The 26,792-nt window shown below is 51.6% G+C and overlaps 2 protein-coding genes across 5 annotated transcripts; both read left to right on the plus strand.

Moving 5' to 3' along the window:
* The first annotated feature begins 210 nt into the window (after nucleotides 1–210).
* On the plus strand, nucleotides 211–12,452 carry UPK3A (uroplakin 3A). Of its 2 annotated transcripts, XM_064368352.1 has the most exons (6): nucleotides 276–327; nucleotides 1,214–1,369; nucleotides 2,996–3,275; nucleotides 6,012–6,094; nucleotides 9,643–9,775; nucleotides 12,142–12,452. In XM_064368352.1, the coding sequence occupies exons 1-6, from the start codon at nucleotides 276–278 to the stop codon at nucleotides 12,299–12,301; spliced, it is 864 nt and encodes a 287-aa protein (XP_064224422.1). In that variant the 3' UTR covers nucleotides 12,302–12,452. The 2 variants fall into 2 exon arrangements, with proteins under 2 accessions (XP_064224421.1, XP_064224422.1); XM_064368351.1 differs by lacking the exons at nucleotides 2,996–3,275; nucleotides 6,012–6,094 and having other exon boundaries at nucleotides 211–327.
* A 1,398-nt stretch (nucleotides 12,453–13,850) lies between these two features.
* On the plus strand, nucleotides 13,851–20,835 carry LOC135271276 (putative endogenous retrovirus group FC1 Env polyprotein). Of its 3 annotated transcripts, none has more exons than XM_064368204.1 (2): nucleotides 13,851–15,398; nucleotides 15,699–20,835. In XM_064368204.1, the coding sequence occupies exon 2, from the start codon at nucleotides 18,616–18,618 to the stop codon at nucleotides 19,567–19,569; it is 954 nt and encodes a 317-aa protein (XP_064224274.1). In that variant the 5' UTR covers nucleotides 13,851–15,398; nucleotides 15,699–18,615; the 3' UTR covers nucleotides 19,570–20,835. The 3 variants fall into 3 exon arrangements, with proteins under 3 accessions (XP_064224274.1, XP_064224275.1, XP_064224276.1); XM_064368205.1 differs by having other exon boundaries at nucleotides 13,851–14,723; XM_064368206.1 differs by having other exon boundaries at nucleotides 13,851–14,402.
* The last annotated feature ends 5,957 nt before the right edge of the window (nucleotides 20,836–26,792 follow it).

The following is a 26,792-nucleotide window of genomic DNA, read 5'->3' on the forward strand; positions in this document are numbered from 1 at the left end:
CGCTGTGGAAGGGCTGCCCTGGCCTGAGCGCACAGTAGGCTCTTTGATTCGAGCTCAGGAAGGTGGGGCTGGTGGGATTGCGCCCGCGGGCGTCGCGCACGGGCCGGGGCGGGGCCGTATGCAAATAGCGCACGAGGAGGTCGAGGATTGGCCGGCGGGGCGGGGGCGGGGCGCGCCGAGCCCAGGGCTGGCAGGTGCGCCGGGCGGGAGAGGCCAGGTGTCCGCACCCGCCCGCTGGACCGCCCGCCCCGCGCTCTGGCGGCTCCTCCCGGGCGATGCCTCCGCTCTGGGCCCTGTTGGCCTTCGGCTGCCTGTGGTTCGGCTCGGGTAGGCGGGGAAGGGCAAGAGGGGGCTGAGCCCGGAGAGAGGGGGTAGCTGTGTCCTGAGGCGCCCGTGGCCTGGATCCTGATTCCTGGCGATGGGGACCCACATATTACTATTATGAATAATAATGATAGCTGGCGTTTACGCGCATCCTCTGGTGGGAATCCGGGGGCTCACGGATGGCTGCAGCCCTGCGATGTATGTTGCAAGAAACCGACACTCAGGGGGACTGCGGGAGGGCAGAGAAGGGACCAGCCCCAGACCTATGGTGAGGCCTGGACGGGGACAGATACAGAGATATTTCGGCCGAACAAGCAGCATGGGCAAGTTCATGGAGATGGGAGACAGCACTGGGCTATCCTGGGAATTGCCAGTCCATGGGATCGGCTGGAGCAAGGGGTGAGGGAAACCTGTGGAGGAAGGAGTGAGTCAGGAGATCCAACAAAGCAAAGCCCAGAACGTTAGGACCTCACTGCCTTTCCAGAGAGGCCGGACTGCGTCAGGGGGCGCTGGGGGACCATGGAAGGGCCATCGCAGAAGGAGGTGGTCAGATTTGCATGTGTGGAGAGGTTTTGTTACTAGGGTCCAAGCGAGGACAGTGGGATGGAGGAGGGCTGGGGAATGGAGTGGAGAGATGGCTAGGAGGGGCAATGGAGTTCTTGGCATCTGAGTGTCTGCAGCCGGGAGAGAAGGCAGCAATTTGGCCCTACTGCCCCATTTCTGAGCAGGATGATTGGGTGGGGGGCAGTGTCTGAGACAGGTTATGTGGTGGCCCATGGGGAGGATGAAGCCCAGTGCCTGGCACACAGCAGGTGCTCAGTACCTGCATGCCGAGTGGGTGTGGACAGTTCTGCCGAGGGTCAGTTCCCATCTTCACTGCCTCCTCCAGCTGTGAACCTGCAGCCCCAACTGGCCAGTGTGACCTTCACCACCAACAACCCCACACTCACCACTGTGGCCTTGGAAAAGCCTCTCTGCATGTTTGACAGCTCAGAGGCCCTCACTGGCACCTATGAGGTCTACCTGTATGTCCTGGTTGACTCAGGTAAGAGTCTTGCTTCCCTCTGGCTACTCCAAAAGGGGCTTTGAGTTGTCTGTAGGGAGGAGGGAAGGAGGCAGGTAGAGGAACGCTCCATGCCTGTAACAGTTGTCTAATTAAACTCCCATGCTAGGCCAGGCGTGGTGGCTCACGCCTGTAATCCAAGCACTTTGGAGGCCAAGGTGGGTGAATCACCTGAGGTCGGGAGTTCAAGACCAGCCTGACCAACATGGTGAAACCCTGTCTTTTAAAAAAATATAAATATAAATATAAACTCCCATGCTCTTTATCAGCATGCCCTGGCCTCCATTCCGGGCCCAGGGTGCTACAGCCACAGACCTGTCCTTGCCTTGCAGGGACATCCAGTTAGTGAGGGAAGTAATAACACCATCAATCACTGAGTATCTACACCATACCAGGCACTTTGCACACCATAGAGCTAATATCTACAACCAGCTTACAAGGTAGCTATTACCAATCCCCATTACAGAACAGGGAATCCGGGCTCAGGGCGACGGAGTCACTCTCTGGGAGCTCCCAGCACTGGAGAGTGAACCTGACCTCTCTAGTCCTCAAGCCCAACGTCCTTCCTGAGGCTTCGAAAAGTGGCTCAAGATTGGTGTTTCTGAGGTAAAACCACACTTTCAGACATGCTGCTCTGGCCCAGCCCTGACCCCCTCCCTGGAGAAGATCCTGAGTTTCTGAGAGAAGCCATCATCAACTCTCGAATTTCTTTGTCTTCTTTTTTTTTTTTTTTTGAGACGGAGTCTCACTCTGTTGCCCAGGCTGGAGTGCAGCAGCACGATCTTGGCCCACTGCAAACTTCACCTCCCGGATTCAAGCGATTCTCCTGCCTCAGTCTCCTGTAGCTGGGATTACAGGCACCTGTCACCACACCCAGCTAACTTTTAAATTTTTGGTAGAGACGGAGTTTCACCATGTTGGCCAGGCTTGTCTTGAACTGTTGACCTCGTGATCCACCCACCTCGGCCTCCCAAAGTGCTGGGATTACAGGCATGAGCTACCTCGCCCGGCCCAACTCTTGCATTTCTAGCAGCCAGTCATTTACAACAGCTGAATCAGGGCCATCATTTTATTCTTCATTACATGTTTAATTGACTAGTAGGTAGTCAGTAAACTACTTACTACCAAATAAACTAAAATGCCTGATCTCTGGGCACCGCAGGGAATTTCTCTCCCATTTCATAGAAGACTAGGCTCTGCAGAGGTAGAGTGAATTGTCCAAAGTCTCCCATCTAGAAAGGAGGAGACCTGGGACCTGACCCCATGTTATTTCTCCTGGATATATGACCCTCCTTTCCCATTTTATACAAGAGAGAATCCAGGGCTTTCAGCAATGAAGTGACAAAGGTCTTTGGGGTTGGGGGTTGCAGGAATGTCACAAGGTAAGGTGAGAGTCAGACAGCACCCAAAGCAAGGGGGGCGGTGATCCTTGTCCATCTCCCCCATTGCACTGGGAGGGCAGAAACTGAGCTTGCCCCATGCCTGTGACCCCAGTGCCCAGCACAGGGCTGGGGCAGAAAGGATAATCAGGGGCATCTGATGAATAGCTGAGTGAGTGCTGCTGAGCTGGAGTGGCCAGGAGCCTCACTCCCTGCACTGCCTCTGCAGCCGGCTCCAGGAACGACTCAGTGCAAGACAGTACCAAGACCCCAGTGAGCTCAACGTTCCAACAAACAGAGGGTGGGAGGACAGGTCCCTACAAAGCTGTGGCCTTTGACCTGATCCCCTGCAGTGACCTGCCCAGCCTGGATGCCGCTGGGGATGTGTCCCAGGCCTCACGGATCCTGAATGCATACCTGGTCAGGGTGGGCGTCAACAGGACCTGCCTATGGGACCCCAACTTCCAGGGGCTCTGTAACCCACCCCTGTCAGCAGCCACGGAGTACAGGTGGGTGTCAACAAGCTGCTACCGGAGAGCAGCGGCCGCGCCCCAGTCCTGACAGGGAGAGAGGGGCACAGTGGGAGCAGCCACATTTCTTGAGAGCTATGTGCTGAGAGCATCCCAGGTCCCGGGCAGGTCACACTGTCTCAGGTTCAGAAGGGGACCCTCTCGGACTGATGCTCTACAGCTACCATCTTGAAATTCTTTTTTTTTTTGCGACAGAGTCTCGCTGTCTCCAGGCTGGAGTACAGTGGCACGATCTCAGCTCACTGCAACCTCCGCCTCCTGGGTTCAAGTGATTCTCCTGCCTCAGCCTCCCAAGTAGCTGGGATTCTAGGCATGCACCACCACGCCTGGCTAATTTTATATTTTTAGTAGAGACGGGGTTTCTCCATGTTGATCAGGCTGGTCTCAAACTCCCGACTTCAGGTGATCCACCTGCCTTGGCCTCCCAAAGTGCTGAGATTACAGGTGTGAGCCACCATTTTAGTACAGATGGAGTTTCACCATGTTGGTCAAGCTGGTCTTGAACTCCTGACCTCAAGTGATCTGCCTGCCTTGGTCTCCTGCATAGTTCTGGGATTACGGGCATGAGCCACTATGCCCGGCCCATCCTGAAATTCTTAATTGTTGAACAAGGGCCCACATTTTCATTTTGCTCTGGGCCCGACAAACTATGCAGCTGGTTCTGGCCCATCTACATGTATGGAAGTCACCCACTCAAACCCCCTCATCTTATAGGAAAGGAAACTGCCCTAGAGAAGGAAGGTTGCCCAGTGGAAAGCTGGGGCCTGGTATGAACAGGAACACTGCCAAAGCCTGGTCATCCTCAGCCTCACCTTCTGCTTTTTCCTTAGACCTGCTGCTGCCCACCCCAACCCCAGCAGGTCCTCGATCCATTCCCTCTCATTTTCTGAAGCGTCTTCTCTATGTAAAGCCCAGCGCTCAGTCCTGACCCACGGCCAGGTCTTACCTGGTGCCAGAGCCTCAGGTTATATCCACTCTGGTACCATGCAGAAGCCTAGGATGGGGTCTCTGCAGCTTCCAGGCCCAGATTGTCACCCACCTGTCATCCTCAAAGAGGGCTTGCCCTCCCTTGGCCTCAGCCACTGGGCAGAACAAGGGTCTCTGCTCAATCCACGTCCAGCCTCTTGCCTGTGACCTTGTTTTTTGAGGGGAAAATCCCCTCCCTCCTCCTTGGTCTCAAAGGCAGCCCTCTCTGCCTTCATTTACAAGCCCACCTTACCCCAGTGTCAGCCCTGCCTCTGGAAATCTCATTTTGGAACAGAAAAAAGTAGGGGGTTAAGCAATACCTGAATGAGAGTTTTTTGTTTTATTTTGTTTTTTAGATGAAGTCCCTCTTTGTCACCCAGGCTGGAGTGCAGTGGCACAGTCTTGGCTCACTGCAGCCTCCACCTCCTGGGTTTGAGCGATTCTCCTGCCTCAGCCTCCTGAGTAGCTGGGACTACAGACATGCGCCACCATGCCTGGCTAATTTTTGTATTTTTAGTAGAAATGGGGTTTCACCATGTTGGCCAAGCTGGTCTTGAACCCCTGACCTGAAATAATCTGCCTGCCTCGGCCTACCAAAGTGCTGGGCTTACAGGCGTGAGCCACTGCTCCTGGCCTGGGTGACATTTCAAGGATCTTAATTTTTATTTGCGTCTTAAGCTACAGGCTGTAGATGTCTGTGTAGTCAGAACATCCATCATTTTAAACTGACTGAGTAGGAGACCTTCAGAGGGCTGTGGATATTTTGTAATGCATTGCCCAGTCTTCTTTATTTGTATCTATTTATTTATTTATTTTTGAGATGGAATTTCGCTCTGTTGCCAGGCTGGAGTGCAGTGGCTCGATCTCAGCTCACTGCAACCTGAGCCTCCCAGGTTCCAGCAATTCTCCTGGTTCAGCCTCCTGAGTAGTTGGGACTACAGGCACGCACCCCCATGCCTGGCTATTTTTTGTATTTTTAGTAGAGACAGGGTTTCACCATGTTGGGCAGGATGGTCTCGATCTCTTGAGCTCATAATCCGCCTGCCTTGGCCTCCCAAAGTGCTGGGATTACAGGCTTGAGCCACGATGCCTGGCCAATACAATGCCCAATCTTCTTTTGTGATTGACACTTGTTCCAGGGTTTCTGCACTTAAAATATATCTCTTATACAAGGGCAGCAGGGTTCATGATGGATATTATTCCAATTCTTCTTTTCTTTCTTTTTTTTTTCTTTTTTTTTTTTTTTGAGACAGAGTTTCGCTCTTGTTACCCAGGCTGGAGTGCAATGGCGTGATCTCAGCTCACCGCAACCTCCGCCTCCTGGGTTCAGGCAATTCTCCTGCCTCAGCCTCCTGAGTAGCTGGGATTACAGGCATGCACCACCATGCCCAGCTAATTTTTTGTATTTTTAGTAGAGACATGGTTTCACCATGTTGACCAGGATGGTCTCGATCTCTTGACCTCGTGATCCACCTGCCTCGGCCTCCCAAAGTGCTGGGATTACAGGCGTCAGCCACCGCGCCCGGCCCGCTATCCAATTCTTTTCTTTCCTTCCCTCCCTCCCTCCCTCCTTTCTTTCTTTTCTTTTCTTCCTTTTCTTCCTTTCTTTCCACCTCCTAGAAGGACTGGCCCCTCCCTCACTCCCAGGCCCTCCTACATCTGCAGCCTGCGCCCCTGCCCCCACCCTGCCTCCTTGTGGCTGGGGCTTGCAGGAAACATAGAAGTTACCCCGGCTCTGTCTCCTTCCAGGTTCAAGTACGTCCTGGTCAATGTGTCCACAGGCTTGGTAGAGGACCAGACCCTGTGGTCAGACCCCATCCGCACCAACCAGCGTAAGTGGTGGGCAGTGGTGGGAATGACACTCCAGGGGCCCCAAGAAGGCAGGACCAGGCACAGCCGTGAGAACCAAGGCCCATCTGTCCCTGTGGAAGCCTCCCAGGCCAGGTGGTGATGAGGAAAATGCTCCTTAAAGTGTTGACCCTGGAACGTTCTCCTTCCTCCCTTCCATCCTTGAGGGCCAGGTGTGGGAACAGATCAAGGTGGAGGTTTTGGTGGCATTTGGACCAGGGATGGGTGCAAGCGGAGATCTAAGCCAGCCTGTCTCTCCGTCTCTCCAGTCCTTACGGTGGGTTGGCTTCAAAGGCATGTGGAGCTGACCTGGCATTTAGGTCCTAACCAGCCCCTTTGCTAAATCCTCACAGCAGCAAGCAACTATGGCCAGGTAAGATGGCTCTAAGGCCTAAAACTAAGACAGAGAAGTTAGCAAGGAACTGCTCTCCCTCCCCGCACTCCTACCCCGTAGCACCTGGGTGGCTTTCCTGAGAGTGGAAAGCCAGGGTCCTGCCCTGTTCCTTGCTCAGCAGAGACCCAAAGTTCATACACAGAGTCGAGTCTGCTGAATGGGAGGGGCCATGCCAGGGACTTTGATGGTAATTTTGAATGAATGACACCCTAACAGAAGATCCCCTCCCGCCACACCGTGGCCCCCACGACGAGGCTGTCTGGCAGGATGGGTGTCAGGAGACTGTGCATTTCACCTGCAGAGCCTCCACATGCACCCCAGGGGTGTGGGGGCTGCAAAAGGTTGCCTGAGGTCACCCATGAGTGGATGGTGGAGAGCCTTGTGTGTGTGAGTATGTGAGTGCCTGTGCCTGCTGTGGTGTGTGTGTGTGTGTGTGTGTGTGTGTGTTGTGTGTGGTATTGTCGTGGATATCAGGAGACCGCAGAGACCAATGGGTGAAACAGGATTTTATTTAGGTGCACTGGCTCAGTGGATTCGCATTTGAAAACTGAGCACAGCACAAAGAAAATGGGTGCCTTTTATGCACCTTTGTGATACAGGATGACGAAGCAGAAAGTGATTTTACAGAACTAAGAACAAAGAGCAGTTAACTAACCCGTGGCATGTTTTGTGAAGTACTTTACATTTGAAAAATTACATTTTGAGAAAAACATTTTGCAGTTTTCAGGTTTATTTGCCCTGTGACCTTGCAGTTGGCCAGCAAGAAAAACAGGAACCCTTAGATGACTGGGAACTTTGCTAAGAATGTGGGGAGGACAGATAAGCTTAAATGGTTTACTGAGAGACAGTTAATATTTATTTTGTCTTAAGCAGAACTGGGGAGGAGGTATTATATTAAACAGCACGCAACACAGCAAAATATACCTTATTATATAACAACTGCTACAAATTACTATTACTGTTATTTAATTTTCCTCTTCAGTATGTGTGTATGTAGTTGATGGTGTTGTGTATGTGTGTGTGTGAGGGTGTGTGGTATGTGATGTGAGTGTGAGAATGTGTGTGGAATGTGGTGTGTGGAGAGTCTGTGAGGAGTGTGATGTGCATGAGTGTGACAGTGTGTGGTGTATCCCAGAGGTCCCCAACCCCAGGGCCACGGACCAGTACCAATCCATGGCCTATTAGGAACTGGCCACACAGCAGGAGGCGAGGGTAGGTGAGTGAAGCTTCATCTGTGAGTGTGAGCATGAATTGGTGTGTGTAGTGTGTGGTATGTGAGTGTGTGATGTATGTGGTGTGTGAGTGTGTGTGGTGTGTGGTGTAGGTGAGAGTGTGTATTGTGTGTGGTGTGTGGTGTGTGTGGCAGTGTGTGTGTGAGTTTGAGTTGGTGTGTGATGTGTGTGGTGAGTGTGTGATGTGTGTGGTATGTGATAGATGTGTGGTGTGTGTGTGGTGTGTGGTGTATGTGAGAGTGTGTATTGTGTGGTGTATGGTGTGAGAATGTGGCAATTTGTGTGTTTGAGTTGGTGTGTGATGTGTGTGGTATGTGATGTGTGTAGTGTGTGATAGATGTGTGGTGTGTGAGTGTGTGTGGTGTGTGAGTATATGAGTTGGTGTGTGATGTCTGGTGTGTGAGTGTGTGATGTGTGATAGATGTGTGGTGTGTGAGAGTGTGTGGTGTGTGGTGTATGTGAGTGTGCATTGTGTGTGGTGTGGTGTGAGTGTGGCAGTGTGTGTGTGAGTTTGAGTTGGTGTGTGATGTGTGTGGTGAGTGTGATGTGTGTGGTGTGTGACAGATGTGTGGTGTATGAATGTGTCTGGTGTGTGGTGTATGTGAGAGTGTGTATTGTGTGTGGTGTGTGGTGTAAGTGTGGCAGTGTGTGTGTGAGTTTGAGTTGTGTGTGATGTGTGTGGTGTGTGAGTGTGTGTGAGTGACTTGGTATGTGTGGCGAGTGGTGTGCGTAAGTGTGGCAGTGTGTGTGTTTGAGTTGGTGTGTGTGTGGTGTGTGAGAGTGTGGCAGTGTGTGTGACTGGGGTGACTCCTCCTATCCTCACTCCCTGCCCGCCTCCTGTGACATTCCCACGCAGTGTGGTTTTACTGAAACAGCAGGGGAACCCTAGGGACCTCAGTTTCCTCATCTGAGAAGAGGGAAGAAGAATTCTTGAGGCCCTACGCAGCAGGGTTCCTTTGGGGAACCCAGGCAGAAGCACAAGGTCCCCCTCCCTTGGGGGAGGACTGCAGGGCCCTTGGGAACAGCATGCACCTCAGGACCAGGCCGGCCCAGCTTGAGCCTGGATTCTGTGCGTACTTGGCCGGGGACTCAGGCTCCCTGAGTACAGTGAGTGATCTGCAGAATGGGGTCTCCAGGGGACCTGGGACAGTAGCTGCAAGTGGCTGGCTACAGTAGGACCCATACATCATCCGTTCACATAGTTCCAAAGGGTGAGGCCAGCCCCGGAAGAGTGACAGCCACTGTCCACCTGGCCCCGTCAGACCAGAGCCCTTTGCCTCATCTTTGTTTATAATCCGTAACCTAGCCATTTCACCAGAAGACTTGAGTCAGTTTGTGATTTAAAATTATGCAAAGGCCAGGTGCCCTGGTGGCTCACACCTGTAATCTCAACACATTGGGAGGCTGAGGCAGGAGGATTGCTTGAGCCCAGGTTCAAGACTATTCTGGGCAACATAATGAAACCCCATCTCTACAAAAAAAGTACAACAAATTAGCTGGGCGTGGTGGCATGCACCTGTAGTCCCAGCTGCTCGGGAGGCTGGGGTGGGAGGATTGCTTGAGCCTGAGGTTGAGGCTGCAGTGAGCCAGGATGGTGCCATTGCACTCCATCCTGGGTGATAGAGCAAGACTCTGTCTCAAAAACGATAACAGAAAATAATGCAAAAAAAAAAAAAAAAAAAATTTAAAAGAGGAAGTGGCCAGAAACACACAAAAGAAAGGTGGGAGGTGGAATGTGGGGAAAACAAGGTAATTGTGCCTAAAACCTGGGAGAAGTTGCTGTACTGTATCCCAGGGTCATCCCTGGATCCCCGGCAACCAGGGTAGGGGAGACACCAGCCGCCTCCTGGGAGATGTCCGAGGGTGGCGCAGTGTCTGGGGAGTAACAAGCGGTGTCCCACCACAGTCACTCCATACTCGGCGATCGACACATGGCCAGGTCGGCGGAGCGGAGGCATGATTGTCATCACTTCCATCCTGGGCTCCCTGCTCTTCTTTCTACTTGTGGGTTTTGCTGGTGCCATTGTCCTCAGCCTCTTGTAAGTACCCGCCAGTTGGGAGGGCTGGACCCCCAGGGACACACCAGACACATTTGGCCCACAGGGACTCAGAAGTTGGGTCCTCTGAGGCAGGGGAAGCCTGGGAGGCAAGGAGGCTACCCCTCTGCCCTGCGGCGGGGCGGCAGGGGCGGGGGCCTGGTGAAGGGGGAGCAGAGTCCTGGGATTCAAAGCGGGAGGATCATCAAAGTCAAGTTGCTTAGCTGGGGAGGGGAGGGTTCAGCAGCTGGGCTTGTGGGCAGATGGCCGATTCAGATCTTAGCTCTGACACTTAAAGTTATGCACCCTTAACTCTAAGTGGCATGGCTTGCTATCCTTCTATTCTTCAGTTTCCTCATCTGGAAAATGGAAATAATAAATATTAGTCATCTCATGGAGTTGTGAAGGTTAAGTGGAATGATCTCTGTAAAGTCTCTAGAGGCCGGGTGCGGTGGCTCACGCCTGTAATCTCAGCACTTTGGGAGGCCAAGGCAGGCAGATCACAAGGTCAGGAGTTCGAGACCAGCCTGGCCAATATGATGAAACCTTGTCTCTACTAAAAATAATCTTAAAAAAATAGCCTGTCGTGGTGGTGCATGCCTGTAATCCCAGCTACTCAGGAGGCTGAGGCAGGAGAATCGCTTGAACCCGGGAAGCAGAGGTTGCAGTGAGCCGAGATCACACCACTGCATTCCAGCTTGGGAGACAGAGCGAAACTCTGTCTCAGAAAAAGAAGATCAGTGCTCAGAAACTCAACAAGTATTTGCTTTTGTTGTCATTATAATACACTCACTTGCAGTACAGATGGGGAAACTGAAGCCCAGAGGGGGTCAGAGTGGCCCAAGGTGACACAGCCTGGCACCAGCACCTAGAGCTGGGCCTAGAACCTGGGACTCGGCACTCCACTGACACCTCTGATTCGTGTTGGCTTTGGATGAGGACTCTAGGTCTCCCGGGGGTGCACCAGGGTTAGCAGGGCTGTGAGTGGGCAAGACAGGTGAGCCCACAGTCCACCAACCCCTGGAAGGACCAGGCAGGGATGAACCAAGGTTCCATGGGAATCTAGAGGAGGGCAGGGTGGTTGCTGCCTGGAGTGTCAGGGTGGCCTTCCTGGAGGAAGGGTCAGCGTGAGCAAACTCTCATCAGCAGAGTCCTCCTTAGTGAGAGGCAGGGAGGCCCAGGGGACTTTGAAGACCGAGAGAGGTCCCCGTGTGGGTAGGGGTGGAGCAGATAGAAAAGTGTCTTGTTTAGGTATAATGTTATGGATACCTGGAAACTAGCCAGGCCGGAAAAGAGAGGTGGGGGCGGGAAAGATGGAGTGAGGGAGGAGGATAAGAACTTGCAAATCAGGTTGACTCTGACATTTCAGTTTAACAAAAACACAACAGGTGATAACAGCTGCCCAGAAACTGCCTGGCTGCACCCAGGAGCAGTCAGAACACAGCAATGGCCCTCCTTCCTTTCGGGCAGTGCCCTAATCTGGCACTGAAGACCCTGTTATCTTCAGTCATCTGAATTTAGCCCAGCTTTTTCATGTATCCCGCCTGCCATTCTCCCTCTGTTCCGGCTCCAGCTGCACTAAACTCCAATCTGCACTGTTTCCCGATACTCTTCAGCTCTTCCTGCCTCACACCCACCAAGTACAGACCTCACACCTGAATGCCTTTCTCTTCCCCTACATTCCTCTTTTTTGTTGAGACAGAGTTTCACTCTTGTTGCCCAGGCTGGAGTGCAATGGTACCATCTCGGCTCACCACAACCTCTGCCACCCAGGTTCAAGCGATTCTCCTGCCTCAACCTCCTGAGTAGCTGGGATTACAGGCATGCACCACCATGACAGGCTATTTTTTTTAAATTATTTTTAGTAGAGACAGGGTTTCACCATGTTGGCCAGGCTGGTCTCAAACTCCTGACCTCAGGTGATCCACCTGTCTCGGCCTCCCAAGGTGCTGGGATTACAGGTGTGAGCCACTGTTCCCGGCCCACACTCCTACTTTAGGGCCATATGAGCTGCCGCCTCCTCCAGGAAGCCTTCCTGCAGCTCCCCTCTGCACTTGTCCATGCTGTGTGGTCATTGTTGCAGTTGGTCTCCCCCTGCAATCTTAGTTCTTTAGGAACATGGGACAATGGCCTCAAATTGTCCAGCTCCCAGTAAGACCTGTAAGTTGTTCACATTGTTCAAAAAGGTGCACCTCTTCCTTATTCCCAGGGCCTAGCACAGGGTCAGTGCTCCAGAAAGATTATTTGATGAATGTGTATGAAGACGATGTCTGTGAAAGTGATGTCTGAGCAGGAAGGTCCCCAAGCAGCTGAAGGAGTTTGGGTTGCTCTGCTTCCCTAATCCTGGGTCTCTCCATCCCCTCGGCCAGGGACACGGGGAGTTCTGACGGGGAAACAACTCACGACTCCCAGATCACTCAGGAGGCTGTTCCCAAGTCACTGGGGGCCTCAGAGCCTTCTTACACGTCCGTGAACCGTGGACCGCCGCTGGACAGGGCCGAGCCGTATTCCAGCAAGCTCCAGGACTGAGCCCAGCACCACCCCTGGGCAGCAGCGTCCTCTCTGGCCTTGCCTGGGTCCTGCAGCGGTGGTTGTCACACCCTGACTTCAGGGAAGGTGAAACAGGGTTTGTCCCTTCAACTGCAGGAAAACCCTTAATAAAATCTTCCGATGATTTGTAGTTCAATGACTACTTATAGAATGAATGAGTGAGAAGGTGAATGAATGAATGAGTCAAAGTCAAAGTGAGAGCTTGGATTGTTTCACTACAGGGTGAGTGGGAGCACGGGACTAACTTTCAGTCAAGGCTATAGCACATGAGTTGCCAGGAGGTGGCACGTGCTTGTAGTCCCAGGGACTTGGGAGGCTGAGGTGGGAGGATCGCTTGAGGCCAGGGGAGCAGGGTTGCAATGAGCTATGATCCTGCCATTGTGCTCCAGCCTGGGCCACAGAGTGAGATACTGTCTCTAAAAATAAACGGACTGGGCTCAGCGGCTCACACCTGTAATCCCTGACCTCAGGTTATCAGGTGGGCCCATCACCTGAGGTCAGGAGTATAAGACCAGCCTGACCAACATGGTGAAACCCTGTCTCTACTAAAAATACAGAATTAGCTGGGCATGGTGGCACGTGCTTGTAATCCCAGCTACTTGGGAGGCTGAGGCGGGAGAATCACTTGAACCCAGGAGGCAGAGGTTGCGGTGAGCCGAGATCATGCCACTGCACTCCAGCCTGGGCGACAAAAACAACAACAATAAAAACCAAATAGACTCAGCTGCTGGAGGGCCAGTAAAGGTTGTAAGGGTTATTGCCGAATTTAAAATGAGGAAACTGAGACCAGAACAAGAAGAGCCAAATGCGAATTTATTCAGCTCCCGGGCGAGGTTCTGCAGGCCAACAGGAGGGGCCGGAGAAGTCGCTCGGACTCCGCTCAGACGTGGGTTTTATAGGGAGTGGAGGTGTTTGATTGGTTGTGGGAGAGCAGGGCGTGGGCCGGGCAAGCTTGCTATTGGCAGGTAGGCAGGGTTTGACTGCTATTGGGTAGATTTACAAGACTTCTTTTGCATTTTGGCAGGGTTCTTCAACAGCTGGCTAGGTGCTGAGTGCAGAGCCTAGTGTGGAGTGCAGAAGTGGGCGTGGAGTAATGATGTGGTTTCCAGGCGCGGATGGGGCATGTCCGGGCTCCGGGAGAGGGAGGGGGTGTGGGCGTGTCCAAGCTCGGGGGCGGGGGCGGTGTCCGAGTTCCCGGCGAGGCGAGGCGACCGGCCTTACAAAGGTGGGATCCATTTTTGTGACCCCCACCCCACCCAGCACACAGCAAGGAGGGGAAGGAGTTTGGCAGTCATAGTTCTCACTCGCCTGGTTATTTATTGGGCACCTGCTTTGTGCTCCGTGTTCATAGAAGGGATGAGGCATCCACTGTCAAGAGCAGTATTTTTTTTGTTTTTGAAATGGAGTCTCGCTCTTGTCCCCCAGGCTGGAGTGCAGTGGCGCCATCTCCGCTAGCTCGCCTCCCGGCTTCAAGCGATTCTCCTGCCTCAGACTCCCAAGTAGCTGGGATTGCAGGTGCCTGCTGTAAGGCCGGTGCCTCCTTGGGAGCCGAATGGACATGCCCTTCTCTCTCTGTGCCTAAAAACTACATCATCATACTGAGCACATTGCTCAGCATTTGCCCTCTACACGCAGGCTCCCCTTTCCGATTTCCGCATTCCAATCTCAGCCTGCACCTGCCATAAATTCTGAAAAGGCCTGCCAAGAGCCTGCCCTATGGTAGCTCCCCCGTACATCCTCGGCCAGCCCCTCGTCCGTGCTCACTCCCTTCATACCCAATGGAAATGCCCCCGCTTTGTTCACCTCGCCCGTCCCCAGTCTTTTAATACCCAATAGAACTACCTTGTCTTTGTTTCCCCCGTAGTCAATCAGCTACCTCTATTCCCTATAAAACCCCACGCCGCAAGAAGAGAAGCGCGACTTCTCTGGCCCCTTCTCGGACCATAGAACCTCGCCCGGGAGCCGAATAAATTGGCTTTTAATTTCCTCACTCCGGTCTCTGTTTCCTCATTGAGCTCGGCGGAAAGTCTAACATTTGGTGCCAAAACCCTCTGCGAGACCAGGAGCCTTCCGCCTCGAGGTAAGACTTCTATTACCCACAACTTTTCCCGCTAGCTGCTCCTCGGACTCCCTGCTCGAAAACGCGGCCGCGTCAGGGACTCCCCCTCCCCTCGTTTACCGCGGGCCCCGCAGCCCCGGTCTCGTCTCGTTTCAAAGACTTAAGTGTGCCGGAGACGTCCGTACACTTTTGTCTTTCTCCCCGTAAGGGGTCACTCAGGATCAGAGTTCTTCGGGAGACGTCCCGTTGATCCTGCATCCTCTCGTGCTCGTCGGTGTTCGGTGGGACGGCTCGGGACGCTGATCCGCCCTACCGATCATCTCCGCAGCGGCGGCGGTTTGGGTAATTAGGAGCCCTTTAAACCTCTGGGTCTCAAACTTCAACTCGCTCTTTCACGAGCCGGCTCCCGCTTGGGTACTTTTCCTTTTTCCTGCTCTTGAGTGAGTGTCTGTGTGACTCAGTTTATGTGTAGTCCCACAGCCTAACAGCTACGGGGCTTGTGTGAGCCTCCTCTTTCAAACTGCCCCCAACCCCCCTCCCCCTCCTCCTCTTTCAACCTGCTCCCAACCCCCCTCCTCCTCCTCTTTCAAGCTGCTCCCAACCCCCTCACCTCCTCCTCCTCCGAGTCCTAACATAGCCTCTCCTGCTAGTGCTCACGCTCACCTACACAGCGCTCCCACCAATGAGAACTCCCTCCTTTGTCCCCTCTGCAAACTAGCTACAACGAAAGGTGTCATCCAAGTACACGTTCCCTTCTGTCTCGCTAATTTAGCCACCATTAAAAACGCCTGGGGTCATTCTCCACCAATCCTACTGTTTACACTAAAAATTCCCCTATCTCACTCAGGCCTATAACTTAACCCAGCTACCTTCCTTAACCAATTAACCAACGCTATAGTCCTACATACCCAAGTAAACCCAAACTCCCATAGGAGACCTGGTAAACATGGCATTTAAAGTTTTAATAGCCGAGAGGAAAAGGCTGAGGCCATCCGCCAGGCCCATTTACAGCAACAGGTAAGCCTCCAATCCCAAGCTCTTGTAGTGGCCCTAAGACCAGCAGCTTACCAAGCGTCTGGCGTAGGGGGCTCATTAAGACCCCCCCAAAGGGGTCCCTCGAGACCTGCCCAGACTGCTTCGAAGATCCTGCCCGGGCCCTGCTTCAAATGCGGCCAGGAGGGGCACTGGGCCCGACGGTGCCCCTGTCCACGTCCGGCCCCTGGCCCCTGTCCTATCTGCAAACAGACTGGACACTGGAAGGTAGACTGCCCGTCCCGGACTACAGGCTCACCCCCTGCATCTCCATGTGAGGGGCAGGCCAGTCCAAAGAATGCAGTCCCTTCATTTAAACTCCTCGGCCTCATGGACAATTGATGCAGCCCAGACTCGAGGACCTCCATCACCCTTGCCAAGCCTAGGAAAATGCTGCAAGTAGCGGGTAAGTCCATTTTCTTCTTAATGGACATGGGAGTTGCCTGTTCTGTATTGCCTTCCTACTCAGGGCCTAGTATACCTTCCCAGGTTTCAGTTATGGGACTTAACGGAGAGCCTTCCTACCCTAATCAAACTCATCCTTTGGCCTGTGTCCTCCAAAAACACCCCTTTTCTCAGTCTTTTCTAATCATACCCTCATGCTCAGTTCCCCTATTAGGATGAGATATTTTCCAAACTGTGGGGGCCACTCTCCAACTTACTGGCCCCCATACTCAAACCTATCACCCAGTCGCCTCCTACTGCCCCTCCTAACCAACCCTATGCCTGGGCTCAACCCCTTGTCTCAACCCCCTATCCCTCCTAATGTGGTTAATCCCTTAATATGGAATACCTCTAAGCCTGTAATGGCCAGTCCAAAAGCCGTGCGGCTATCACCTAGTTCAGGACCTACGCCTTATCAATAAGGCAGTAATTCCCCTCCACCCAGTGGTTCCCAACCCTTACACCCTCTTATCCCATGTTCCCTCTAATACCTCTTATTTTACAGTCCTTGACCTCAAGGATGCCTTTTTTACCATCCCCCTACACCCGGATTCATATTTCCTCTTTGCCTTTACTTGGACTGATCCGGACACTAACCTCTCACAGCAGTTGACCTGGACAGTCCTGCCCCAGGGCTTTAGAGACAGCCCTCATATATTTGGACAAGCATTAGCGGCTGATCTAACCTCTTGCCCCCTGCAGCCTAGTCTCCTCTTGCAGTACGTGGATGACCTGCTGCTTTACAGCCCTTCCCTCTCCAGGTCACAGCAGCATACTGCCACTCTCCTTAATTTCCTTAAGTCTAGGGGATATCGGGTTTCCCCCTCCAAAGCACAGCTGTCGGTCACCTCGGTAATCTATTTAGGTATTCATCTAACTCCCCAAACTAAAGGCTTAACAACCGACCGGTCGGTCGGAAGGCACTACTTGCACTGCAGCCCCCGGAAACGGCTGACGAAATCCTCTCCTTTCTAGGATTTGTGGGTTTTTTCCGTCACTGGATTCCTAACTTCGCCACTTTGGCTAAGCCCTTATATGCGGCAGCCAAAGACACTCCCACGGGACCTCTCTCCCATCCAGGGGCTGTGAAGAAAGCCTTTAAAATTCTGCAGACTGCCCTGTCCACGGCACCTCCTCTTCAATTGCCAGATCTTACACGTCCTTTCCATTTGTTCACTGATGAAAAACAGGGAACAGCAGTGGGGGTCTTAACCCAACCTCTAGGCCCCATCTATCGTCCTGTAGCCTATTTGTCTAAACAGCTCGATCCCACTGTCAGAGGATGGCAGCCGTGCCTGCGAGCCCTAGGAGCGGCAACAGAGCTGACCAAAGAATCCCTAAAGCTTACTTTAGGCCAGCCCATCTCAGTGTTCTCTCCTCATCGACTTACTGACCTTCTCTCTCATAAATCCCTCATGCATCTAGGACCCTCCCGTTTACAGGAGTTTCATCTACTCTTCATTGAAAATCCTTCAGTAAGCCTCCATCACACCTCCCCCCTTAATCCGGCTACTTTGCTTCCTCTCCCATCTCACTCTCCCTCCCCAGCCCACTCCTGTCCTGAACTCATAAACACATTTGCCAAACCCAGAGAAGGCCTAACCGACCTTCCTCTACCTAACCCAGACCTCACTCTATATGTAGATGGGAGTTCCATAACAACAGCTGAGGGACAGCGAAGAGCAGCTTACGCAGTAGTTACAGATTCAGCTACTCTCGAGGCTGGCCGACTTCCTGATGGAACCACCTCGCAGAAAGCAGAACTCGTTGCCTTAACCCGAGCTCTCACGCTTGCACAGGGAAAGCGAGTGAATATTTATACTGATTCAAAGTATGCTTTCCTTATTACCCATTGCCATTCTGCCCTCTGGAAAGAACGGGGATTCCTTCACTACAAAGGGATCTCCCATAGTCAATGCTACTCAAATCTCTAATCTCCTGAAGGCCCTACTGCTGCCCAAGGATGTTGCTGTCATTCATTGTCGAGGGCACCAGCCCCAGCAAGATGCTGTTTCCCGGGGCAATGCAAGGGCAGATGCAGCAGCTAAATCCTTAACTAATATCGGACCAGCCCCAACTCCGGTTCTTTTCCTTGCCACATCTACACCGCCAGTTTACTCACCCTCAGAAAAACAGGCCCTCATATTAGAAGGGGGAAATGAGTCAGACCAGGGCTGGATTTTCCTGGATAACAAAATCGCCCTTCCCCGGGCACAGGCCTCAAAGATAATTGCTGAAATACATCAATCCTTGCATATAGGACCCAAGGTGTTATATCGCTTTGTACAGCCCCTTTTTTCCCTACCGGGCTTGCAACAGACAATAGAGCAAGTATACAAAGCATGTGCCACTTGCTCTAAAGTCTCCTCTCAGGGTGGCTTAAAGCCACAGTTCCCTACTCACCAGATGCGGGGCAAATTACCAGCCCAAGACTAGCAAATTAATTTTACCCATATGCCCTCTCATGGCAAGCCTTTTTTGGTTTCTCACAATCTCCCAGTACAACCACCTCCTCTGGCTTCTTACCTCCCCTACCTCTCTCTTCTCCGTCACTTACTCAGGGAACACGCAGACCGCACTCTTCCTGTAGTTCCAGGACTGGAGGACTCCCATCCTGCAGTACCTCTCCAGCCAGGTGACAGCGTCCTCCTCCGGGAACTCAAACCGGGGTCTCTGCAGCCCAGGTGGTCAGGACCCCACATCGTTGTCCTAACTACCCCAACTGCCGCCAAACTTTTAGGCCACAACCCTTGGTACCATGTGTCCCGCCTCAAATTGGCCCCTGAGGATCGTCAATGGAGGTCCGAAACCTTGGGCCCCACTCGCCTACGCCTCACACGGGGCCCTTGCTCGTTATCCTCTGACCCTCCAAACCTTTCTCATCACAGTCATTCTAGTCCTTCCCCTTAACGCCAGTCCTTACTATGTCTGGTGGTTCTACCTTCAAGAGTCCTGGGCAGATGGCCCCACCACTAAAACTCATTACCTCGCCCAAGCAGACTGCCAACCCGCAGGGTGCCAGTCAGCTATAAAGTTCGAATTCCCGCAATCCAAGTCCAACACTATTAGGAGTTCTAAAGATGCCTTTGCCCTCTGTTTCCTATATCAGCAAACCCAGGACCGCTGTCGTTTATGGAATCAAACCTATGGTGGGTGCCCGTACGCTAACTGTGTCATACACAAGCCCTTTCATACTGAAGGTGCCCCACCAAGTGATATGCTCCTTTTAGACAACCAAGGTAAAGTGTCTCTTATTATCCATGACCCCTGGAACATCCACTGGGAAAAGGGCACTACAGGCAAAATATACTTCTGGTTTCAAAATAGCCACCCCAGTGGTACGTGGCTAATATATCGAGTCTATACCCGCACTCTGCCCATAGAAATAGACCGACTTAACTCATTGAGCAACACCATCCGACAAAATGAAGCCACCTTAACTGACCAAATCGAGCCCTCGAGTAACACTCCCCAGCCTTTCTCATGGATAACACTAGTACAACAAGGTGCTAACATGTTGAGCTTAACTGAAGCCGATAACTTCACAGATTGTTTTCTATGTGCATCTCTTAACCAACCCCCCCTAGCTGCAGTTCCCCTCCGGACCGGATTCAACTTGTCACGAACGCCCACAGGACCTGACACCACCTTAACAGGAATCCCATTATTCAAAATACATTCCCACTCTCTCTCTCTCTATGTTATGGAATAGCTAATAACCCCAGCCTCAAGTGCAACACCACAGTAAATGTAAAATCTTCCCTTTATGTGCCCCCAGGAGAATACTTTTGGTATAATGAAACCCTAACCAAAGTTATCAAAACATCCTTCACGTTCCCCTGCGTGCCCGTCACCCTAGTCCCACAGTTAGAAGTGTATGGGCAAGCTGAGTTCCTATCCCTCATCGTACCCTCCCCTAATCACCAGAACAAACGAGCAGTCTTCCTCCCAATAGTAATAGGCCTCTCTTTAGCAACCTCTCTGGCAGCAGCTGGGATAGGAAGTGGAGCTATGGGTTACAGTGTCACTTCGGCCGCTCAGCTGGAGGACAAGCTCCGGGTGGCCATTGAAGCATCGGCTGCCTCTCTGGCATCTCTCCAGCGACAGATAACGTCACTGGCCCAGGTAACTCTCCAAAACCGGCGGGCCCTAGACCTGTTAACGGCAGAAAAAGGGGGTACCTGTCTGTTTCTCCAGGAACAGTGTTGCTATTACATCAACGAAACAGGCCTAGTAGAAGAAAATGTCAATACTCTCCACCGCCTCCAGGAAGACCTCCGAAGGAAACAGAATGTACAAGTCTCTTTCTTTAACTGGTGGCAATCTCCCATATTTACCTGGCTGGCTCCCGTTGTAATTCCCTTAATCATAGTTTGTCTTTTACTAATGTTAGCCCCGTTCTTTCTCAGGTTTCTACAAGCACGCATAAGGGAAATTTCTAGGGTAGCCGTAAACCAGATGTTACTTCACCCCTATGTCCGAATCCCGACTGAGGCACCGGCCAACTGACCCCCCAACTTCGCCCCTGTTCAGCAGGAAGTAGCCAGAAAAGAAGCGACGTCCTATATCATCAAAAAGGTCGGAATGTAAGGCCGGTGCCTCCTTGGGAGCCGAATGGACATGCCCTTCTCTCTCTGTGCCTAAAAACTACATCATCATACTGAGCACATTGCTCAGCATTTGCCCTCTACACGCAGGCTCCCCTTTCCGATTTCCGCATTCCAATCTCAGCCTGCACCTGCCATAAATTCTGAAAAGGCCTGCCAAGAGCCTGCCCTATGGTAGCTCCCCCGTACATCCTCGGCCAGCCCCTCGTCCGTGCTCACTCCCTTCATACCCAATGGAAATGCCCCCGCTTTGTTCACCTCGCCCGTCCCCAGTCTTTTAATACCCAATAGAACTACCTTGTCTTTGTTTCCCCCGTAGTCAATCAGCTACCTCTATTCCCTATAAAACCCCACGCCGCAAGAAGAGAAGTGCGACTTCTCTGGCCCCTTCTCGGACCATAGAACCTCGCCCGGGAGCCGAATAAATTGGCTTTTAATTTCCTCACTCCGGTCTCTGTTTCCTCATTGAGCTCGGCGGAAAGTCTAACACCTGCCACCACGCCTGACTAATTTTGGTATTTTTAGTAGAGATGAGGTTTTACCGTGTTGACCAGGCTGCTCTCGAACTCCTGACCGCAAGTGATCCTCCCTCCTCAGCCTCCCAAAGTGCTGGGATTCCAGGCGTGAGCCACCGTGCCGGGCCAGGAGCGATATTTTGCCAACGTTGGCAGATTCAAGGCCAGCAAGAGGCGAGGTGGCTGAGGGGGAGATTGGAGGGAGATGAGGTGGGGAAGGCTTGAGGCCACCACAGGGAGACTGGATTTTATTCCAGGCCTAATGGAAGCTCTGAACAGTTTCACACAGAGAACAATCTTCATAAAGCCCTCTTCACTGCTGTGCAGAGGATGGATTTAGGGGCAGGAAGCCGAGGGGCAGCAGTGTGACTCTGATGAGGACACAGAAGAACTTGCTGACAGACTGGCTGTGGGGAGAGAGGGAGAAAGGGAATCTGGCATGACCTCTGGGTTGGGGGCCGGGGCCACTGAATACAAGCTCTTGCCCTCAACCAGAATAGAGAGAGGAAGTTTGAGCTAGAGGCAATCCAGAATGCGGGGTGGTTCAATGCCAGCTGCCTGGGACGCCTCTGGTAGGGCTGAGTAGCAGGCTACACGGTATCCAGGTCTGATGCTCTGGGGGAGGAAGGGGCTGCAGATATCCATGCTGGAGTTGTCGGAGTTATCAGAGCGGGTAAAGCAAATGGTTGCTCCCAAATACTCGCTGCCTGGATTGGAAAGGATTATACTCCCTCCCACCCTGCACTGCTGGTCTGGCCATTGGACAGGCGGGGGCCACTCTGAGCAGAGGCTTGAAGAGCCTTTGGATGGTTCTGCTGTCACTCAGCCTGAGAGAGCAGCATAGACCACTGGGGGCTGCTCTGTGTGGCTCGCCCCTGAATGAGGAAGAAGCATGGAGCTGAGCCACCGCCCGCCCACAGCCAACAGGGATCCCAGACAGGGAATAAACCTTTGTATTGTAAACCACTGAGAAGTAGGGTTGGTTGTCACTCAGCGTAGGGGAACCATTCAGAGTGGAGCCAGCGTCCCACAGCCCTTGTCCGTATCCAGAGGCCCAGCTTCCCCGTTGCTGATCTAAACCTTGGCAGAACTCCCCGTGATCCTCCCAGAACACGAGAGCATGGGACGTTTTCGAGTTGCTGCCACATGGCCCTGTCCCCACCTTCCATCTTCCCGGGAGGCCATTCTGCAAGATTCTCCTGGCCCTCAGCTCTGGTGAGGTTTGGGGCTCCTGCCTTGTCCTCTGCCTGAGGGTACAGCTGCAGCTCAGCAACAGGGTGCCCCTGCTCACGCTGTCATCGCTGGGCCCCTTTTATTTCAGTGTCATCTTGTGGGATAAGGATGCAGGGGGCAGGGAGCAGACATCTTTAATCTTTTGCCATCTGAGTTTAATGAAGACTGTTTTTGCTTTTTTTTTTTTTTTGGCCACCTAAATCCATTAGCCTTGCCTCGTCAGTCATTTTAAGCAAAAAAACCTGTGGCAAGCTTTCTGCTACGCTAAGCAATGATAGTATTTGAAGCTCTGGGACAGCTGAGATCACGAAAGGGGAAGGACCAGAGATGCAGTGAAGGTGATGGACAGAGCCTTGGTAGTTTTTGGGTAGGGACAAAAGGACAACCATGGAGACCAGGAGAGAACTCATGGGAAAACCGGACCCTGCTCTGTCTTTTAACATCCCTGTGACTGAGACAGTGACAGTGCTCCTCTCTGCCCCTCCTCCTGCACTTCTGCAGAGAAAACAGCTCCTCCTCTTTGGATGGGTCCTTGTAGAATGCGGAGCCTAGGCCCCCATTAGGCAGCACCAGGGAAGAGGTAGTAAGTCTGGATTCCCAGAGGTAGGACAAGCCCTTGACAATTTCCAACCAGCTCTCCCCAATCCCCTGAGCTGAATAACCCAAGCAGGTGGTGAGGGTGAGTGGAATTTTGGCTCTTGGGTTCTGGGCTGGACTCGGGCTTCACAGAAACTGCTAATTATAAATCCATACAGAAGCAATTCTATTAGCTTGCATCTCCAAGTCTGTAGGAGTCATCTGCTATGGCTGAGATGGCAGGGCCTTCAGAGCTGAGCTTCCCACCTCTACACAGAGGCAGCTTCACCTTCGTCCCACTCCGGTCATGGTTCATGAATTAGCTACTCACCCTAGCTGTGCTGTGTGTTCTGGGGCAAGGAGGTAACCTCTCTGGGCTCCCCTGACCTCATCTGTGCAAAAAGGGTCAAATGCTTAGGAAGGCTGCTCCCAAATGGGTAATTTCTTCTGAGATCAGACCAATCACAAAGGATGCCATTCAGTTTGATCCAACGAATCCCTGAGCCCCAGGTTTAGGACACCTGGGAGCCACCCATCTGGTCAGAAGAGTGGAAATTCCTGAGGAATTGTTAGAGCAGACTCTTGGACAGAATCAGCACCCTAAATAAAGAGCACCTGTTCCTCATCACCTTCTGTCAACTTACCCAGCTTGATTTTTCCACTTTATTGGGGCATCTCTGATGCATAACAAGATGCACCTATTTAGAATATATAGAAGTGTTTTAACATATGTGCACACCTGTGAAAGCTGCACTGTAAGGCCAGGTGTGGTAGCTCACGCCTGTAATCCCAGCATTTTGGGAGGCCGAAGTGGGCGAATCATAAGGTCAGGAGTTTGAGATCAGCCTGGCCAACATGGTGAAACCCCACCTCTACTAAAAATACAAAAATTAGGCATAGTGGCACGTGCCTGTAATCCCAGCTACTCAGGAGGCTGAGGCAGGAGAATCACTTGAACCTGGGAGGTGGAGGTTGCAGTGAGCTGAGATCGTGCCACTGAACTCTAGCCTAGATGACAGAGTGAGACTCTGTCTCAAAAAAGAAAAAAATAAGAATGCTCCACTGCAATGGTGATAACATATCAATCTTCCTCAAAAACTTCCTTGGGCCTCTTGGTAATCCCTCCCTCACACCGCTCCCCACCCTGCACTGCACTGATTTTTTTTTTTTTTTTTTTAGAGATAAAGTCTCACTGTGTTGCCCAGCCTGGAGTGCAATGGCACAATCTTGGCTCACAGCAACCTCCACCTTCCAGGTTCAAGTGATTCTCCTGCCTCAGCCTCCCAAGTACCTGGGAATACAGGAATGAGCCACCACACCTGGCTAATGTTTGTATTTTTAGTAGAGACAGGGTTTCATCATATTGGCCAGGCTGGTCTCAAACTCCTGATCTCAAGTATCCACCAGGCTCAGCCTCCCAAAGTGTTGGGATTACAGGCATGAGCCACCATGCCCGGCCTGATCTTTTCATCACTAAAGATTAGTTTGCATTTTCTATAATTTTTATATAAATGGAACCACACGGTATGTTCTCTTTTGTGTCTGGCTTCCTTCACTCAGCATAACCATTTTGAGATTCACCATGCTGCTGCGAGTATCAACACTTTGCTCCTTTTCCTTGCTAAGAAGTATCCCACTGTGTGGATATTCTACAGTGTGTGGATCCATCATGGACCTGTTTTGTTTCAGTGTGGGGCCATCACACATAAAGCTGCTGTGAGTGTTCACGTGCAAGTCTCTGTGTGGACATCTGCTTTCACTTGTCTTGAGTAAATACTGGAGAGTGGAATGGCTGGGTCATATTGTGGGGATATGAAAATAATTTTTTTTTTTTTGAGACAGAATCTCAGGCTGGAGTGCACTGATTCCATCTTGGCTCACTGCAACCTCTGCCTCCCAGGTTCAAGAGATTCTCATGTGTCAGCCTCCCGAGTAGCTGGGACTACAGGCGTGCCCAACCACGCCCGGCTAATTTTTTGTATTTTTAATAGAGACAGGGTTTTGCCATGTTGACCAGGCTGGTTTCGAACTCCTGGCCTCAGATAATCTACCTGCCTCAGCCTCTAAAAGTGTTGGGATTACAGGCGTGAGCCACTGTGCCTGGCTGCAGGGCATGATGGATTTTTTTTTTTTTTTTTTTTTTTTTTAAATAGAGATGGGGTTTCACCGTGTTGGCCAGGATGGTCTCAATCTCCTGACCTTGTGATCTGCCCGCCTCGGCCTCCCAAAGTGCTGTGATTACAGGCAGAGCCACCACGCCCAGCGATCAATTTTTAAAGAAACTGCCAAACTGTTTATACATTTTTTAGAAAAAAACCTTTTTATTTTGAAATGACTCACAGGAAGTTGTAAAAAGAAAATGTACAGGGAATTCCTGAGCACCTTTTCCCAGCCTCTCCCCATGTTAATGCCTTGTATAACTACAACATAGTTATGTCAAAAACCAGGAAGTCCATATTGGTACAATCTACAGAGCTTATTCAGATTTCAGCAGCTTCACAAGAGCCCGTGTGTGTGTGTGTGTGTGTGTGTGTGTGTGTGTGTGATTCTTTTTTTTTTTTTGAGACGGAGTCTTGCTCTGTGGCCAGGCGGGAGTGCAGTGGCACTATCTCAGCTCACTGCAACCTCCAACTCCCTGGTCAAGCGATTCTCCAGCCTCAGCATCCTGAGTAGCTGGTGTGTGTAGTTCTATGTAATTTTATCACATGTGTAACTTTGGCTTACCATCAACGCAATCAAGGTACAGAAGTGTTTCATGTCCACAAGACTCCCCAACCCCTGCAGAGCCACACGCACCGCTTCCCCAGCCCCTAAACCCTGGCGATCACTAACCTGTTCTCCATCTTGACAATCTTGTCATTTAAAAATTGTTCTATGTGACATTTTGGGCTGGATGATAAAAAAAAATGTTAAATGAAAATAGGCCGGGCGCGGTGGCTCACGCCTATAATCCCAGCACTTTGGGAGGCCGAGACGGGTGGATCACGAGGTCAAGAGATAGAGACCATCCTGGTCAACATGGTGAAACCCCATCTCTACTAAAAATACAAAAATTAGCTGGGCATGGTGGTGCACTCCTGTAGTCCCAGCTACTCGGGAGGCTGAGGCAGGAGAATTGTTTGAACCCAGGAGACGGAGGTTGCAGTGAGCCGAGATCGCGCCATTGCACTCCAGCCTGGGTAACAAGAGCGAAACTCTGTCTCAAAAAAAAAAGAAAAGAAAAAAACAAAATAAAAACTGTTCTATAAATGAATCATAGAGTATATGTAACTTTTATAGATTGTCTTTTCTTCATGCAGCGTAATTTCCTTGTAATCCATTCAAATTATTGCATATATCAAGAGTGCATTGTGGCCAGACATGGTGGCTCATGCCTGTAATCCCAGCACTTCGGGAGGCCGAGGTGGTTGGATCACCTGAGGTCAGGAATTCAAGACCATCCTGGCCAACATAATGAAACCCCATATATACTAAAAATGCTAAAATTAGCCAGGCATGGTGGTGGGTGCCTGTAATACCAGCTATTTGGGAGGCTGAGGCAGGAGAATTGCTTGAAGCTGGGAGGCGGAAGTTGCAGTGAGCTAAGATCATGCCATTGCACTCCAGCCAGGGAAACTTCATCTAAAAAAAAAAAAAGTGCATTCTTTTTTATTTTTTTAGAGACAGGATCTCACTGTTGCCCTGGCTGGTCTTGAACTCCTGGCCTTAAGCCATCCTCCCCGCTTAGCCTCTCAAAGTGCTAGGATTACAGGTATGAGCCACCTTGCTCAGCTTCCTACTTATTGCTGAGTAGTACTCCACAATGTAAATGTGCCACAGTTCCTTTAACCCTTCGCCCACTGAAGAATATTTGGGTTTGTTTCCAGTTTTTGGCTATTATGAATACGACGGTTATGAACATTTGTGTACAGGATTTTATATGAATATAGTTTTTATTTCTGTGGGATAAATACCCAAGAGCACAATACGATTGCTGGGTTTTTTGGTAAGTGCAAATTCCTTTT

This window comes from Aotus nancymaae, unplaced genomic scaffold, assembly GCF_030222135.1.
Source record: "Aotus nancymaae isolate 86718 unplaced genomic scaffold, 86718_ANA_hifiasm-v0.15.2.pri h1tg000076l, whole genome shotgun sequence".
Lineage (NCBI taxonomy): Eukaryota > Metazoa > Chordata > Mammalia > Primates > Aotidae > Aotus > Aotus nancymaae.